This window comes from Scyliorhinus torazame, chromosome 7 (assembly GCF_047496885.1).
Source record: "Scyliorhinus torazame isolate Kashiwa2021f chromosome 7, sScyTor2.1, whole genome shotgun sequence".
NCBI lineage: Eukaryota > Metazoa > Chordata > Chondrichthyes > Carcharhiniformes > Scyliorhinidae > Scyliorhinus > Scyliorhinus torazame.
In genome coordinates this window covers 106,864,136-106,883,295 of record NC_092713.1, presented here as the reverse complement: position 1 = coordinate 106,883,295, position 19,160 = coordinate 106,864,136, and the positions used below count along the sequence as shown (strand labels likewise).

Here is a 19,160-nt window from a genome sequence, read left to right as displayed (position 1 = left end):
TTTTGAAGGAAAAGGGTGCAGGGGTGGTGGAGAAAGACTATACTCTACCGGTGAATGGATTTGTGGACCAGAGGTTGGTTTAGAAGAAAGGAGTGGAAAGAGCAAAAAACTCTTGTGCGACACAGGGAAAGATGGCAGAGAGCAAGGGGTCGGCCCTACCAGCCCAATGGTCGAAGGAGCAGTTGGTGATCTTTCTGAACAAATAGTTCAGTCAGCAGAGGTGGGAGGCTCTGGAGGATCTGGCGAAGGTGGTAGACCCGCTGTGAGCGGGAATCAACCGTGTGGAGCTGAGGCTGGAGATCCAGAGCCAGGTGATCCAGAAGGTGGAGGAGGTGGTGGGGGAGCACGAGGAACAGCTTACCTCGTTGGTGGCCAAGATTGGGATGATGCGGGATACCCAAAAGTGGCTTAAGGAGAAGGTGGAGGATTTGGTGAACCACTTTCGAAGGAAAAATTTGAGAATTGTGGGGATGCCAGAGGGCATCGAGGCAGCAGACTTATGTGCCAAAATGCTGGAGAAGCTGTTGGGAGAGGGGGCCTTTGGAGGTTGATCGGTCGCACATGGCGCTGATGAGGAAGCCACAGGCAATCGAGCCACTGAGGGAGAACTGCTGAAGGGTGTGGGGCTGTTGAAATGCGATAAGGAAGGGGTCGGCGACGGTGGGCATCAGAGGACAGGCCTGGAGGGTCACGTAATGCGGGCCAGCCCAAGAGGGGCTACGGCTGATCAGCGGGGGGGGGGGGGGGGGGGGGGGGGGGGGGGGGAATGGGGTGGCCCCCCCCAACCAGGCTGATCACATGGAATGTGAGGGGGCTGAATGGACCAGACAAACGGACGCGTGTGTTCGCGCACTGGAGCTTAAAGGCGGAAGTGGCATTTTTTTACAGGAAATGCACTTGAAGATCGTGGATCAGGTTAGGCTAAGGAAAAGATGGGTAGGGAAAGTCTTCCATTCAGGATTAGATATGAAGATGCCTGGGGTGGCAGCGCTGACAAATAAGCTGGTAACATTTGTGGTGGGGAATATAGTAGCAGATTCGAGGAGAAGGTTCATGATGGTGAGTGGGAAATTGGAGGGGATGCCAGTGGTCTTGCTGAACGTTTCTGCCTCAAATTGGGATGACGTCAAATTCATGAGGCGGATGATGGGGAAGATCCCTGGACGCGCACCGGTTGAGTCCGCAGTTGGGGAGGGTGTCGGCGGTGGCAAGGGAGCTAAAGGGGTTTATGTTGGGATGCCGAGCACGAAGGAATTTTCGTTCTTCCCCCATGTGCACAGGGAGTACTCCCGGATCGAATACTTCTTGATGGACAAGACTCTGCTGGCGGGGATGGTCGGCTCGGAGTATTCGGCGATTGGGGTCTCGGACCACACACTGCATTGGGTGGACTTGCAAGAGGACCGGGGGAGGTAGCACCTGCAGTGTAGATTAGACGTGGGGTTGTTAGCGGATGAGATGGTATGTGAGTGGTTGAGGGCCGCTATTCAGGGGTATGTGGAGCTGAATGATACGGGCGAGGTTTCAGCCACCATGCTGCTGGAGGAGCCTACGGCAGTGGTCGGGGGGGGGGGGGGGGGTCAGGGGGGTGTTTATATTGATAGGGGCACATAGGGACAAGACGGAGCAGAAACAAGAGTGCCAGAAACTCCAGATGGAGTTTGTACCGGAGTCTACGGGTAAGGCAGTGGGGCAGTTGCAGAGAGCCGGTGAGGGCAGTCTATGAGTATGTGGAGAAGGATGTTGTCTCATCAACTGAAGCAGCAGAAGGTAGTGAGGGTGATTAGAAAGGTGAAGAATAGAAGGGGAAGAGTGGTCTTAGACCTGGTGGGGGTGAAAGGGGTTTTTGAGGAGGGGGGGGGGGGGGGGGCAGAAGAGAATGAGGCGTTTCTGGATGGGTTGGAGTTTCCCAAGGTGGAGGAAGACCTGATAGAGGGGTTGGCAGCACCCATTGGACGGGTGGAGGTGATGGAGGGTATGAGGGCGATGAAGGCAGGGAAGGTACCAAGCCCAGATGGATTCCTGGTAGAAAGCTTTTGGGGACCCTGCAGGTAAGGGCATTTAATGAGAGGAAGGGGGCACCTCCCCCGCCCACACCGGTTATCGTACGCCTCAATATCCTTAAATTTTGAAGATGGATAAGGACCCAGAGCAGTGTGGGCCCTACCGTCCGATATTACTGCTGAATATAGATGCCAAGTTGTTGGCAAAGATCCAGGCCTTGCTGTTTGAGGACTATGGGTTGTGGGTGATAGGGGAAGACCAGACGGGGTGTGTAAAGGTGAAGCAGTTGTCAGCTAACGTGAGGCGTTTGTTGAACGTTATAATGATGCCCTCGGAGGCAGTTGCTATAAACACGGAGAAGGCCTTTGATCGGGTAGAATGGGACTATTTGTGGGAGGTACTGGGGCGGTTTGGGTGTGGGCAGGGGTTTGTGGATTGGGTCTGGTTGTTGTATTGGGTGCTGGCAGGATGTGTAAGGACGAACCGGGCGAGTTCAGGGTATTTCAAGCTGCATTATGGGATGAGGCAGGGATGCCCACTCCCCCCTCATTGTTCTTTGCCTTGGCGAAAGGGGTTGGTTTAGCACAGGGCTAAATAGCTGGCTTTTAAAACAGACCAAGGCAGGGCAGCAGCGCGGGTTCAATTCCCATACCAGACTCCCCGAACAGGTGCCGGAATATGGCGACTAGGGGCTTTTCACAGTAACTTCATTTGAAGCCTACTTGCGACAATAAGCGATTTTCATTTCATTGAGCCACTGGCAATGGCGCTTAGAGCGTCAAGGAGTTGGCAGGGGTGGGGCACAGGGTCTCGCTAAATGTGGATGATCTGCTACTTTACATATCAGACCCACTGGAAGGTATTGGGGGGGGGAATCATGGACATTTTGTGGGAATTCTGCCAGTTCTCTGGGTATAAGTTTAACATGGGGAAGAGTGAGGTCTTTCCGATCCAAGCGAAGGGGCAGGAGAGGTTGGGTGAGCTGCCGTTTAAGGTAGTGGGGGCGTGTTTCAGGTAAATGGGCATCCAGTTGGCGTGGGGATGGGAGCAGCTACATAAATTGAATTTGGCAGATGAAAGGGGATTTTAAGAGGTGGGATGTGCTCCCACTGTCGTTGACGGGATGGGTGCTGTCCGTGAAGATGATTATACTCCTGAGGCTTTTATTTGTGTTCCAGCACATTCTCATTTTTATTCCAAAGGCCTTCTTTATGAAGATTAATGCATTGATCTTGGGGTTTGTTCGGGCGGGGAAAGCTCCACGGAGGAAGACGGTGCTGCTGGAGCGGGGACGTTTGTGTGTGTGTGTGGGAGGGGGGGGGGGGGGAAAGAGAAGAGAGAGAGCTGGAAATTTGATGAACTACTACCCAGCAGCAAATACAGCCATGGTCAGGATGTGGGTAGTGGAGGAGGGGTTGGTCTGGGAGTGGATGGAGACAGCCACTAGCTTAGGGGCACTGTTGACAGCGCCTCTGGTGTTGTACAAAGAAAGGTAAAGCACAGGAACAGGCCTTTCGGCCCTCCAAGCCTGCGCAGACCATGCTGCCCGTCTAAACTGAAATCTTCTACACTTCCTGGGTCCGTATCCCTCTATTCCCATCCTATTCATATATTTGCCAAGATGCCCCTTAAATGTCACTATCGTCCCTGCTTCCATCACCTCCTCCGGCAGCGAGTTCCAGGCACCCACTACCCTCTGTGTAAAAAAACTTGCATCGTACATCTACTCTAAACCTTGCCTCTCGCACCTTAAACCTATGCCCCCTAGTAATTGACCCCTCTACCCTGGGAAAAAGTCTCTGACTATCTATTCTGTCTATGCCCCTCATAATTTTTATCAGGTCACCCCTCAACCTCCTTCGTCCCAGTGAGAACAAACCAAGTTTATTCAACCTCTCCTCATAGCTAATGCCCTCCATACCAGGCAACAGCCTGGTAAATCTCTTCTGCACCCTCTCTAAAGCCTCCACATTCTTCTGGTAGTGTGACGACCAGAATTGAACACTATACTCCAAGTGTGGCCTAACTAAGGTTCTATTGTAGGACCAGGAAGTGTCGAAAACAGGGGTTGGTGAGGGTAGGATGTCAGTGATCTACATGGAATTAATGGATTGGGAGGGTGCCCCAATAGGAAGAGCTGGGGAGAATGTTGGAGGCTGGGTTATGGTAGGAGGCTCCGAGAAGGGTGAATGCATCCTCTTTCTGTGCTAGGTTTAACCCCATTCAATTTAAAGTAGCCCACAGGGCGCACAAGATGGTGGCCAGAATTAGCAGGTTTTTTGAGGAGTGGAGGATAGGTGTGGGTGGTGCGCGGGGGCCCGCGAACCATGGCCACATGTTTTGGGCCTGTCTGAAACTGGAGGGATTCTGGCAGGGGTTTGCTAATGTTATCATACAATTTACAGTGCAGCAGGCCATTCGGCCCATCGAGTCTGCAATGCCCTTACAAAGAGCACCCCACTGAAGCCCACGTATCAACCCTATCCCCGTAACCCCCACTTAACATTTTTTGGACACGAAGGGCAATTTAGCATGGCCAATCTACCTAACCCGCACATGTTTGGGCTGTGGGAGGAAACCGGAGCACCCGGAAGAAACCCACGCACACATGGGGAAAACGTGCAAACTCCGCACAGTGACCCTGCCAGGAATCGAACCTGGAACCCTGGAGCTAACCACTATGCTACCGTGCTGCCCATGTTATATCTGAGGTGCTGAGGGTGAAGGTTGTCCCGAGTCCAGAAATGGCGATTTTTGGAGTGTCTGAAGACCGGGAGTCCAGAGAGGCTGGCGTCTTGGTCTTTGCCCCCCCTGGTAGCTCGGAGACAGATCTTGTTGGAATGGAGGGATTCAAGGCCGCCGAAACTGAGGATGTGGGTGAACGATCTCGCAGATTTCCTTAGTTTGGAAAAAAAAATCAAGTTCGCCTTGAGAGGGACTGTGGAGGGCTTTGCCCGGAGATGGAAACCGTTAACGACTTCTTCAAGGTTAGTTAAGAAGTCAGAAGTCAGCAGGGGGAGGGGGTGTGGAGGGGACTCTGGGGTGAAAAAAAGAGGCAGGGTGGGTGGAGGGTAACGGCAGGGAAGGCTCAGGGGTGTTGATTATTTATTCGTTATGTGATTGCCCGTTTGTTCTCTTTTTGGTTTTGGTTGTGTTTGGTGGATATATATAAATGCCTTAATAAAAACATTTTAGAAAATGAATGCAGCCATTTTGGTGTCTCTTGCAAACAAATCTGAAACATGACTTTGACCAAGGTTCCTTTCAATAGCGAAATTATTTTAAAATATTCTTTTAAATTCCAGCTGCAATTTATCCTCAAAAAGATGGGCAATGGTGTTCTGGTGTGTATGGATACAGATACAGGAAACAAGTCTGGTTAACTCAGGAACCGACTCACCCGTCAAAGTCACTCAAAGTTGAATGTATGAGGAAACCTCATGTCCCGGTGAGAATGCAATAGTTTCATAGCTTCAACACTGCACAGCACAAGCAGAGGCTTCCGGTGTGGCTGGGAATAGACAGCTGCAAGTTCACACTGTACCATCTATATTAACCTTTCAACATCCCCAAGAAGCTTACTGCTATGCAACCTGCAAATCATGGCTGAATTTCAACAATTAAATTACCAAACAACATACAATGGGATCCATGGGGTTCTTGATATATGGCACTGAAACAGGCCATTTGGTTCAACTAGTCCATGCTGAGGTTTATGTTCTACTCGTGCCTCCTCCCATCTTTCTCCACCTAAATCTATCATTGTAACTCTCTATTCCTTTCTTCCTCATATGCTTGCCTAGTTTCCCCTCAAATGCACCAAAATATTTGCTTACCCTGTGATAGCGTGCTCCACTGCATCATGCAGGCTACAATTCCCCTTCTGCTCCGTGACACATTAACCCAGCACAAATTGCACATTAGCGCAGCCACTGGTCGGAAAATATGTAAAACATTTGTACACAACAAATTGAATAGAGCTAACTCAATTTTCTAAACAATCAGAGACTGGCCAATTATTTCAGTTATTCATTGTTATGAGAAGCACTGAGATATCCGTGATGTATGATATGGCATATTATCAACGCCCAAATCAACTTAAAAATAATGGGTTTTGAAATACAACAATCAGGAGAAGATTTGTAGTTGTTTTTTTCCCTTAACTTGGAACAGACTTGAGTGACAAACAATAACTGAATAACATGTCTGGAAATTATATTTAATGGATTGAGATTCTGGGCTTCCTGCAGACAAAAAAAGTTTATAAATTAGAGCCACATCAAAATGATATTAAAACTTCAGCTTCCAAATCAAATGCTCTTCTATTGAGTCACATAAGAATGAGCATAGGTGGTCATTTTGGGCCCAGGTTAACTGTTTGGTAGTGCTCACCAATACGTCGCACTGCCCCTCTCAGTCATCCACTGCCCTGCAAATGTTTTCTCTTCGAGTATTTATTCAATTTTCTTTTAAAACTTTTGTTTAATTTGCACCTTCAGGCAGTACATTCCTGATCATACAACTCACTGTGTAAGAATTGTTTCTGCATGTCGCCTCAGGTTCACATTAAATCTGTGTCCTCTGGTTACTAACCCTTCTGCCTCTGAAAACAATTCCTCCGTATTTACTTTAACAAAACTGTTGATCTAAACACCTAGATCAAATCTTCCTCTTCACCCTCTCCACTCCAGCTTCTCTACATAACTGAAATTCCTCATTTCCAGTGTTGTTCCTGCAAATTCCTCTGCACCATCTCTAAACCCTTGACAACCTTCCTAAAGTGTGGTGCCCTGAATTGAACATAATAGTTGAGGCCTAACCAAGCTTTTGTGCTTTGCCTCTATTAAAGCTCTGTGTTTTTGCAACTTACCTTGATATCTTTAAAGAGATGCATGTCAAAACCAGCCCCAGGTTCCTTCATCTCCTTTACAAATATATAATTCAGTTGCCTCTCATTCTTCCTCCTGAGATTAATCACATCACCACCTCACTGGAGAAAATGTTTCAAAATTCTTATTTTAAACCGTTGCTCTTAATTCTTTCTTATTTTGTCCTTACATGGGCTTAACATGAGATACAAACTGGCTACAGTTAAGAATAGAGAACAATCAATCTGAAAGCACACAAAGTTTTCAAATGAGCTCAGAGTCAGAAGCAGAAGCTGGAAAAGGGAAGCCATGAACGGTGGACAGAAAAATAAGCTAATGAGCAACATTATCCAGAATAAGAGCATTCATGTGTGGGAGTCACTTGTAGCGTGTATGTCTACACATCACAACACCCAAGTCCTCATTTGGCACCACTGACATCACTCTGGTGGAAAGACATGTTTCATACACTCCATAATCTAAAAATAAGTGGACAATTCCCTTTCAAAGCAAGTAATTTGAAATCAAGTCTTGCTTCACAAGCCTGATTACAGACACTTCTGTAAGTCTCAAATTTCAGGTGACTATGGCCGTGCTCACAGCACTTCAAGCTCTTCAATGCAATGAACATCAACTCGACTGCTACCATTACTGAGAGACATCACAAACTACTGCTCCCACTGCTAGTACAGCAAGATTGAAAAAGATGATTCATATTTATAAAATGCCTTGCATCTGAACAACACCTCAAAGCAATTCCCAATTAATTACTTTGAGGTGAAATTAATATTCTGTGGGCACATAACTTGGCTGTAAAAAAAAAAATCACTGATGGAGGGAGCAGGGAAATGGCAGGAGTAAAGCTGGCAAAGGTTTTGTGATGATGGGGTGAAAGGCACCAACAAAGGGAGCCAACGACTAGGGAATGTGGACTACTGCTACAGTAATTAGGAATATTGTTTAGGAAACAATGGATGTCAGATATACCATCTCTCTCCGCACCCTCCACCCTAAAGATACCAGACTAGGTAGGTGGTTTCATACAGCTTTACAGACAAGCAGTTAGCTCCGAATTACTTGCCTCAAAAGCGATCTTACACCCAGAGCGTCAGTAGAATTTAGGTTCTTATTCAAGGAGAATCAGAACATTGACAGATCTCAATGAAAACTGTCTGTTCCTTCATGGGTTTTAAGTGTAAGCAACCAACTTGTTGGACTTCAATTCACTTCAAAGGCATAATAAGGCAAAAATGGAGGCAGAATCACAAATTAAGGTATCAGGAGAAAGTAGAAAAAGCTTTGTCAAGGTGGATTACTTTGAAGGAGGATCAAAAATACATCCAAGACTGGATGTTGGCCAAGCAGTCTGAAAACACTGATGTCAAAGAGGATGGTAGCAAGTAGACCAGGGTGTCAACATATGTTTGATGCAAAGTGTTTAAAATATATCACTAAGGGACAGGACAGGACATAGATGAGAAAGAGGAAAGGCCCATACACAGATTCAGAGGGAATTCTAAAAGTAATAGAACAGGGTGGAAAGAAAAGCTCATTTGGAGGAATGCTCTAAAGGTTAGAACCAGGCGAGGGCAGTTCTTATCAGCTGAACAATTAAGGGGTTGGTGCAAGAGGTAGGGCTACAGAACTGTTGAGAAGAGGGAGTATAGAAACTGCACCATGTTCACAGTCAGACTTCTGCTCTGAAACCCTTCTTTATATCAAAAAATGAGTTTTGAATTTATTGGCCGAGACCCCTAGTCGATTAAAAAAGGCCAGGCACATTCCCATAACTTAGAATCATAGTCAAAGAGGATTGTACATTTGCATCACTGTACCTGCTATATTCCAAATCTACTGAAATGGAGATAAGCTGTCTGCAAAGGCACTAGATTGTTTGACATTTTTGAGACACCATATCACCCCAGGGTAATTGGAGGTAGACTGAGCATTTTCTGGGGCCGAAAGTGGTGGCGTTAGGCCCATTCAGGAGTTTGTGATCTGCAGCAAGCAATGGTCTGATCAGGGTAGCTATTACTGTTGTGTTATGCTTCATGTAGCACAAGCTGCTTCCTTGATGTATATTCTGACAAAGGAAGGTTCAGACTTGGAGATAGGTTTAACACATTTATTGAATAGTTAACAACTCTCCTACTTGAGTTCGACTCTCCTGCTAATCTTGCTATAGTAACTCAGTCTAACTAACCAGTCTGCTCTAATCCATGCAGTGGGTGTGATGCTTCCTGATCTGCCCCTGTCTCTCTGAGTGTCGCCTATGGAAAGAGAAAGAGCATGTGTGCCCTGTCCTTTTGTGTCACCTCTGGGTGTGTCTGGACTGCCCATTGGTCGTGTCCTATCTTACTGACCTATTGGTTGAATGTCTGTGTGTCATGATGTCTCTGGTGCTCCCTCTCGTGTTTGCTCAGTCCTAGTGTATCTACATTAACCCCTTGTGCATTTACAGTGATGCATATCACCACAATTACTTCACAGGAGAGCTCTGATGTGCCCTATTTCAGCATCAAGCTTGCACGCTGATAAGACCATTTGAGCAACTGGTGAAGCTAGCTGCTTCACGCTGCTATAATGCAATAGCAATACCAGTGGTGTTCACCACTAACAGGATGTTGCCATCAAGCCAAAATGACGATCTGCGTATCACACTGCGTAATGTAGTATATGCATTTCAGTGGAGCGTGGTCCTAGGTATGTAGGCCATATAGGGAGGCAGTGTTGTAGTGGTATTGTCGCTAGACTAATAATCCAGGGACCCAGGGCAATAATCTGGGGATTCCGGTTTAAATCTCCCCACAGCAGACTAAATAAAATATCTAGAATTAAAAGTATTTTTTTTTTTTATTCGTTCTTGGGATGTGGGCTTCGCTGCCTAGCCCAGCATTTGTTGCCCATACCTAATTGCCCTTGAACTGGGGCAGTTAAGAGTCAACCGCTTCAATGTGTGGGTCTGGAGTCACATGTAGGCCAGACCAGGCAAGGACGGCAGATTTACTTCCCTGAAGGACATTAGTGAACCAAGTTGTGTTTTTACAATGGTTTCATCGTCATTATACTTTTAATTCCAGATCTTTCACCATCTGCCATGGCGGAATTCAAACCCGGGTCCCCAGAGCATTACCCTGGGTCTCTGGATCACTAGTCTAGTGACAATACCACTGCCACCACCTCCATGAAACCATTGTCTAAAAACCGTTCTGATTCACAAACGTCCTTTGGGAAGGAAATCTGCCATCTTTACCTGTTCTGGCTACTTATGACTCCAGACCCACAGCAATGTGGTTGACTCGGAAATGGCCTAGCAAGCCCAGTCCTATTCAACCACTACAAAAACAGAAAGACGCACCACCCAACATTGACCTTGGCACCGGAAACGACAATGGCAAACCCAGCCCTATCAACCCTGCAAAGTCTTCCTTACTAACATCTGGGGGCTTGTGCCATAGTTGGGAGAGCTGCCTCACAGACTAGTCAAGCCACAGCCTGTCTGGTCATGCTCACAGAATCATACCTTAAAGACAATGTCCCATACACCACTTTCACCATTCCTGGGTATGTCTGTCCCAATGGCAGGACAGACCTAGCAGAGGTAACAGCACAGTGGTATACAGTCAGGAGGGAGTTACCCTTGGACTCCTCAACATTGGCTCTGGACCCCATGAAGTCTCATGGCTTCAGGTCAAACATGGGAAAGGAAACCTCGTGCTTATTACCATACCATCCACATTCAGCTGATGAATCAGTACTCCTCCATGTTGAACACCACTTGGAGGAAGTAAGGGCACAGAATATAATATACCCTGGGTGGGGGACTTCAATGTCCATCACCAAGAGTGGCTCAGTAGTAGCACCACAGATCAAACTGGCTGGGTCCTAAAGGACATAACTGCCAGATTGGGACTGCAACAGGTGGTGACGGAGCCAACAAGTGGGAAAAACATACTTGACCTCATTCTTACCAACCTGCCTGCTGCAGATACATCTGTCCTTGACAATATCGGTAGGATTGACCACCGCACAGTCCTTGTGGAGACAAAGTCCTTTCTTCACATTGAGGATACCCTCCATCATGCTGTGTGGCACTACCACCGTGCTAAATGGGATAGACTTTGAACAGATCTAGTAACCCAAAACTGGGCATCTTTGAGGCTGTGGGCCATCAGCAACAGCAGAGTTGCACTCAACCACAATCTGCAACCTCATGACCCGCATATCCCCCACCAAGCCAGAGGATCAACCATGGTTCAATGAAGAGTGCAGGATAACATGCCAGGAGCAACATCAAGCATATCTAAAAAATAAGATGTCAACCATGTGAAACTACAACACCGGATTATTTGTGTGCCAAACAGCATAAGCAGCAATAGACAGAGCTAAGCGAATCCACAACGAACGCATCAGATCTGAGCTCTGCAGTCCTGTCACATACAGCAGTGAATGGTGGTGGACAATTAAACAACTCACTGGAGGAGGTGATTCCACAAAAATCCCCATCATCAATGATGGAGGAGCCCAGCACATATAAGAACATAAGAACTAGGAGCAGGAGTAGGCCATCTGGCCCCTCGAGCCTGCTCCGCCATTCAATGAGATCATGGCTGATCTTTTGTGGACTCAGCTCCACTTTCCGGCCCGAACACCATAACCCTTAATCCCTTTATTCTTCAAAAACTATCTTTATCTTAAAAACATTTAATGAAGGAGCCTCTACTGCTTCACTGGGCAAGGAATTCCATAGATTCACAACCCTTTGGGTGAAGAAGTTCCTCCTAAACTCAGTCCTAAATCTACTTCCCCTTATTTTGAGGCTATGCCCCCTAGTTCTGCTTTCACCCGCCAGTGGAAACAACCTGCCCGCATCTATCCTATCTATTCCCTTCATAATTTTATATGTTTCTATAAGATCCCCCCTCATCCTTCTAAATTCCAACGAGTACAGTCCCAGTCTACTCAACCTCTCCTCGTAATCCAACCCCTTCAGCTCTGGGATTAACCTAGTGAATCTCCTCAGCACACCGTCCAGTGCCGTACGTCCTTTCTCAAGTAAGGAGACCCAAACTGAACACAATACTCCAGGTGTGGCCTCACCAACACCCTATACAATTGCAGCAGAACCTCCCTAGTCTTAAACTCCATCCCTCTAGCAATGAAGGACAAAATTCCATTTGCCCTCTTAATCACCTGTTGCACCTGAAAACCAACTTTTTGCGACTCATGCACTAGCACACCCAGGTCTCTCTGCACAGCAGCATGTTTTAACAGGCACGGCTGAGGCATTTGCAATCTTTCAGCCAGAAGTGTTGAATGGATGATCCACCTCGGTCTCCTCCGGAGGTCCCCATCATCACAGATGTCAGTCTTCAGCCAATACGATTCACTCCACATGAAATCAAAAATTGGCTGAAGGGACTGGATACAACAACGGCTATGGGCCTTGACAATATTCCGTCAATAGTACTGAAGACTTGTGCTCCAGAACTTGCCACACCCTGAGCTAAGCTGTTCCAGCACAGCTACAATACTGGTATCTACCCTGCAATGTGGAAAATTAGCCAGAGGTGTGACCTGTACATAAGAAACAGGACAAATCCAACCCAGCCAATTACCGCTCTATCAGTCTACCCTCCATCATCAAAGTGATGGAAAGAGTCATTAACAGTGCTATCAAGCGGCACTTACTCAGCAATAAGCTGCTCATGTACGCACAGTTTGGGTTCCGCCAGGGTCACCCAGCCCCTGGTCTCATTACAGCCTTGGTTCAAACAACTGAATGCCAGAGATCAGGTGAAAGTGACTCCCTTTGACATCAAGGCAGCATTTGACCAAATAAGGCATCAAGGAGCCCTAGCGAAACTGGAGTCAATGGGAGTCAGGGGGAAAACTCTCCGCTGGTTGGAGTCATACCTGGCACAAAGTGTGCTAGGAATTACACTGCCAACCAACTTAAAATGATCAGTCAGGCTCACAGTGTGGCTCACTTATACGTACTAGAAGCTACATATATTAATACACAGGGTCCTGTTCATTGCAAACAGAAAAAACATGTATACACATTGCACCTTTTCAATTAAAGAAAATAGGTGACAGTCATTCCTTGGGTGTGCATTTTCCATGGCAATGCATCTACCAAACAGAGTCCACTTGCCAACCAATCAGCACTCTCTTCTCATGCAATATAAATTGTTGTTTCCATTATATTTGGTATTCATGCGAATTGCACTGATGAGTGGAAGTTGAAAAGCTTCACCAATGTCTTTTTTCAGCAATACGCACTCAAGTTCTGTACTGCTAAAAACTATCCTCATTTTAAAATAAAAGAAAACTTTTTGTCTTTAGTGGTCATAGAATGTAAACATTTTAACAATCATTGAATTGAAAGTATATATATATTTTTTTAAATCCGTTGCCGCAGGAAACTTGAATATAAACGTGCTGTTGCTTCCCAATTTCAAGGACTTTGGCGAGGAAAGAGAATGTAGCAATACGGTGACTGCAAGAAAACAAAGGGCTATGCATTGTTTTTTGTGAGGAAGCGAGCGATGATAGGAGCTTTGAAGGGAGCCAATACCAGGGGAGAGGGAACCATTTACAATGTCAACTGGCCAGGACAGTAGTTTTGGGAGGGGGAGTTGGGGAAGTGGTTATAGTTTGGGCCCAGAAGGGAAGTTGGGAGCCAGTTTAGTGGAATTAAGGAGGCAAGAGATAAATTTCATAGAGAAGATGATATCAGAGAGAGAAATGACTTGAAGGACCCGGGATCATAGCTAAGGTAGGGGAAGGTTTGTCTCAGTGGACATGCAGAGATGAAGCAGCAAAGGCTGCTGAATGGTCTCATTCTTCGTGACAAAAGAAGTGCACAAGCTCATCACACTTGTTGGATGTTTAAGCAGCTGGTTAGCAATGGAGAAAAGCTCGGGATTATCTTAGCATGGGTTTCCTCCGGGCGCTCCGGATTCCTCCCACAAGTCCTGAAAAATGTGCTGGTTAGGTGAATTGACATTCTGAATTCTCCCTCAGTGTACCCAATTCATTTTTTCCAATTAAGGGGCAATTTTAGCGTGGCCAATCCACCTACCCTGCACATCTTTGGATTGTGGGGGCGAAACCCACACAACACGGGGAGAGTGCAAACTCCACATGGACAGTGACCCAGAGCCGGGATCGAACCTGGGACCTCAGCGCCGTGAGGCATGCAGTGCTAACTACTGCGACACTGTGCTGCGGTGCTGTGTAACTTTTGAATAGTAAATCAGAATGTGCTCCTGATAGGGGGATTCAGTGTGTGGTGATTTTCACGGTAACTTCATTGCAGTGTTAATGTATGCCTACTTATGACACTAATAAAGATTATTAAGCTGCTATTAGAAGTTAAAATGTTACCTGCTTTTCCGTTGAAAAGCTACTTCCAGCACAGATACAATGGGACAATTGGTCACCTCCAATGCTGAAATTTCTACAGCAAGATTCCTGGAGAAACACTAGATCAGGTTTACAAAAAAAATAGGGACAAATTACATGCAGGCTCTCTGGAGGCCGCACGTAAACCTCCATTTTAAAACAGTAATGTGCAAGTGTGGTACTTCCCTATTCAAAATTAGTTGGGTTGAGGCTGAAGATCTTGCCAAGACTTTTAAAAAGTTATCACAGGAGTTATTGCATTAGGCATCAGGAGCCAGAAAAAGGTGGGGCACACATTAGCCAAATCCACACTACTAACTTAAAAACATCAAGACCTACTCAGTGGCTATAAAATTATGTTATCTGTATTCAATGTACTCAGATATTAGACAATAGACTTTCCCAATAACCACAAACCAACAGTCTTAACTTTTATGATTAGGAATGAAAATACAGTGTTCTGCAATTCACTTCCACACATTTCACTCCAAATTATTTGATGTAACATCAAACTGAGACATTAACTCTACGCTCTCCTTTTCACAGATGCCGATTGATCTGCTAAGCATTTCCTGTTTTAATTTCATATTTTCACTAGCTACAGTATTTTGTTTTCATTTACCATAAAGTAAAGGTTGAGTGTGAAGTACATCATAATACACAGCAAACAAGGTGAACCTTTTGAAAGCATCAATAATGCACATTTTGCACCCGTATGGCAAATAGGAATTATGTTTAAAAATCTAGTCATAGAAAAGCTTCATCATTACTAAAAACTTGGCTCTTTATAAATTATACCTATATTTTGGTGGAAAATAAATGCAGGTATGACAAAGCAGCCATGGCAATACTTAATGAAACACAACACATCAGCACTGTTAACACTGACATGTTTCATTTTTTAAACTAAATTTAAAGTACCCAATTATTTTATTTTCTAATTAAGGGACAATTAGAATCCACCTACCCTGCACATCTTTGGGTTTTGGGAGTAAGACCCACGCAAACACAGGGAGAATGTGCAAACTCCACACGGACAGTGACCCAGGACCAGGATTGAACCTGGGTCCTCAGCGATGGGAGGCAGCAGTTCTAACCTCTGCGCCACCCAGAACTATGACATGTTTCTGTCTGTGTCACATACCCATTATCCAACTTGCATGGCAGACAGTTTGTGATCTGTTAAACACATTTCCAAGTTGCTGAACCATCTCTTCGACTCCCAACCCACCCCGCCCAGTCATCTACATAAACAAAGCTGTAATGCCGGTAGACACTGGACTAACATCTGCTGCAACCAATGACTATAAATTACTTGCATCTCACCGTATGATCATATTCTGAGCAATATGGCAATGCTGTCAGGGAATTCAATTCTGAATCCCCTATCATGAGCACTTTCTGATTTGCTATTCAAAAGTTACACAGCAGGGCAGCACAGTGGTGCAGTAGTTAGCACTGCATGCCTCACGGCGCTGAGGTCCCAGGTTCGTTCCCGGCTCTGGGTCACTGTCCATGTGGAGTTTGCACATTCTCCCAGTGTTGTGTGGGTTTCGTCCCCACAACCCAAAGATGTGCAGGGTAGGTGGATTGACCACGTTAAAATTGCCCCTTAATTGGAAAAAATGAATTGGGTACTCTAAATATATTTTTTAAAAGTTACACAGCAAACTGTACCAATCATTTGCAGATTAAGAATACATCATTAGGATGCAGTACTACAGGGACCCTCCAACAACTCGACTTCACATGGGGCTAGAGATGTTAAGTTAGTTGATCATGGAAGACATCACACAATAAACTGGCTCAGTACTCAATGAGATTTGCAGATGCATGTACTTTTCAGGGAGATCGCCAGGATCAAGAGGAGTGATAACCCAGATTGATTTTCCCCCTTCTTCCTAGTCCGGAACCAACTATGGTGCCGTTATCACCCTGTCCAAGGTAAATTCACTCAGTACAGTTAGCGTGCCCCGTCCGGATGAGCGCCCCTCGCCCCGCGCGCTTCGGCCGTCTGGGTGAGCGTCCCCCCCCCCCGCGCGCTTCGGCCCATCCGGGTGAGGCCCCCCCCCCCCCCCCCCCGGCACGCTTCAGCCCATCCAGGTGAGCGTGCGCTGCGCGCTTCAGCCCGTCCGGGTGAGCGCACTTCAGCCCGTCCAGGCGAGCCCGGCCCGCGTGCTTTGGCCCGTGAAAGTGGGCCCTTCGGTCCATCTGTGTGAGCATGCGCGCGCGTCGATCTGTCTGTGTAAGCACGCGTGTCATAGAATAGAATCATTAAATTTACAGTGCAGAAAGAAGCCATTTGGCCTATCGAGGCTGCACTGCCCTTGGCAAGAACACTACTTAAGCCCATGCCTCCACCCTATCCCCGTAACCCCAGTGAATCATTTTTTGGACACGGAGGGCAATTTAGCGTGACCAATCCACCTAACCTACACATCTTTAGACTGCGGGAGGAAACCGACGCAGACATGGGAAGAACGTGCAGACTCCGCACAGACAGTGACCCTAGCCGGGAATCGAACCTGAGACCCTGGATTGCCACGTATACCTTGGTAACATCACCTGCTACCACAACTACCTCAACTCATCTGCTGCTTAGACCCTTATCCATGCCTTTATTTGCTGTACATTTGACGCCAACATCTTACTTTACATCCTTCTCAAACTGTGCTGCCCATTCCCTAACTCATCATCCATGTTCACTGACCTGCCCAGAGTCTCTTTTCCTGACAACACTTTGGCCTCAAAATTCTTCTCATTGTTGTCAAATCCGGTGGCCTTGCCCCTTACTGTGACTGAAATCTCTTCAAGCTCTACAATCCTCAAGCTCACTGGTTCCTCCAAATCTGATCTCTCCTTCATTCCTGATTTTTCACTTCTTCACCACTGGCTCCCAAGATCAGGAAACACCGTCCCTACACTTACTCTTTCTCTTCATTTAAGATGCTGACTGAGCATCTCCTTGAATGAGCTTTTGGTCCTGATGTTTCCTGAAGTCGTTTGAAATTCTGAAAAGAAATTTGTGACATTTCACGACATTAAAGGCACTAAATAAATGCAAGTTACTGTTGATCAACTCCGTTTCATTTATCCAATACAATCTGCACTTTCTCCCGAGTTCCATCCTTCAAAAAGTCCAATCTTCTCCACTCCTGTCACATCTACCCTCACCAATCTATAGTAACACACAACCAAACACACTGAAGTAAAATAAAATCCTCACCTCCAAATCGCTTCGCAACCCCCACCCCTTCTCTATCTGAGAATCTTCGGCTGTACTTTCTTTTGTGCATTTTAATGCAGTATTAGAGTGTCTTGACCCTACACTCTGACATTCCTCTTCTTCCCCGTCAAAGCTGAACCTGCAGCTAGGTCCTTCAGTGAATAGTTTAAATTTATTTAACCACCGCTCATCATTGGAATACAATAATTGGCATTGTGTAAGAACAAGATGTCCTTGCACTAAATGTCTCAAATTAAATAAAGGTATTTTAATTCAAATGACATTAAACGCAGAAGCACAAAAGTAAACCCTTAATGTTTTAAGCCGTTGAAGTCGAACCAAAAACCACACCCAGAGGCCACAGGAAAATGCAGCGAGTGCAGCCGTCAGGGGACTTCCTGAGTGGGCGGACAGCCCCCCGCCCGGGCCCGCCCGCCCCCCACCGCGGCCTGAAGCCCAGGCCCGGCCGCCCGCTCAACACCCCATCCCCACCGCACCCTCCCATCCAGCCACCCCGCGGCCCAGCTCAGGAAGGATATTGCCTGATGGAAGCGTCCACCTCGGCCTCGTCAGGTCCTATCTGGTTCTCTCCGCCCTCATCCTCGTCCACGTAGTTGTTCTCGTCGTAGTCATCGACATTAACCCGGCGGAACTTGTCGGTGCTGGTGTTCTTGGACATGTCGGGGACCGGGAACAGCCTCAAACCCTCTCGCTCAGGAGCCGCCCGCCGAAGCCCAAAGTAAGCGGAGGCCGGCGCTTCCGCACAGGGGAGGGGAATGGGGAGGAGCCGGACTGGGGGAGGAGCCGGGGTGGGGAGGGGCCGATCCGGGCTGGGGGAGGAGCCGGACTGGGGGAGGAGCCGGGATGGGGAGGGGCCGAGCCGGGCTGGGGGAGGAGCCGGGCTGGGGGCGGGGCCGAGCCGGGCTGGGGGCGGGGCCGAGCCGGGCTGGGGGCGGGGCCGAGCCGGGCTGGGGGCGGGGCCGGAATGGGGAGGGGCCGAGCCGGGCTGGGGGAGGAGCCGGAATGGGGCGGGGCCGAGCCGGGCTGGGGGAGGAGCCGGGCTGGGGAGGGGCCGGGCTGGGGAGGGGCCGAGCTGGGCTGGGGGCGGGGCCGAGCCGGGCTGGGGGAGGGGCCGGAATGGGGAGGGGCCGAGCCGGGCTGGGGGAGGAGCCGGAATGGGGAGGGGCCGGGCCAGCCACGCGCCCCCGCGTGTACGCGCGCCGAGAACCCGCGTTTAGCCTCGGTCAGTTTTGGTGTAACACAGTAAGAAGTCTTTCAACACCTGGTCAAAGTCCAACAGGTTTGTTTCAGACTTGGCGATAAGTTTCTGCTCGGCGATTTTGTGTTGTTGAGGTGAGCCACGTATGGCTGTTGTATATTTTATTGTATTTACTCATTGTTGTTGGTGGCTCTGCCCCTCTGAGAAGGTATATAACCCATCGATCCGGGACAGCCTCTCAGTGCGGGAGAAGCTACTGGTGAGCACATTCTAGCTGATTAAAACCGCAATTCTTGTTAACTACCCTTTTGACTGGATTGATTGGTATCAGTTGTCGCTCGTCCTGAAGGCTGCCTTGGAGAACGCTTACCCAAAGCTTTCAGGTAAGCGATCTCCAAACAGCCTTCAGGACGCGCGACAACGCAGAATCGCC

The 19,160-nt window shown here is 47.5% G+C and overlaps 1 protein-coding gene across 1 annotated transcript in view; it reads right to left on the bottom strand.

Moving 5' to 3' along the window:
- Positions 1 to 18,294, bottom strand: part of arpc5b (actin related protein 2/3 complex, subunit 5B) — a 31,812-nt gene extending 13,518 nt beyond the window's left edge. Inside the window, exon 1 of the mRNA XM_072511225.1 lies at positions 18,048 to 18,294. Within this exon, the coding sequence (XP_072367326.1) occupies positions 18,048 to 18,187 (140 nt within the window). The 5' untranslated portion in view covers positions 18,188 to 18,294. The remainder of the gene's footprint in view (positions 1 to 18,047) is intronic.
- Between the last annotated feature and the right edge of the window lie 866 nt (positions 18,295 to 19,160).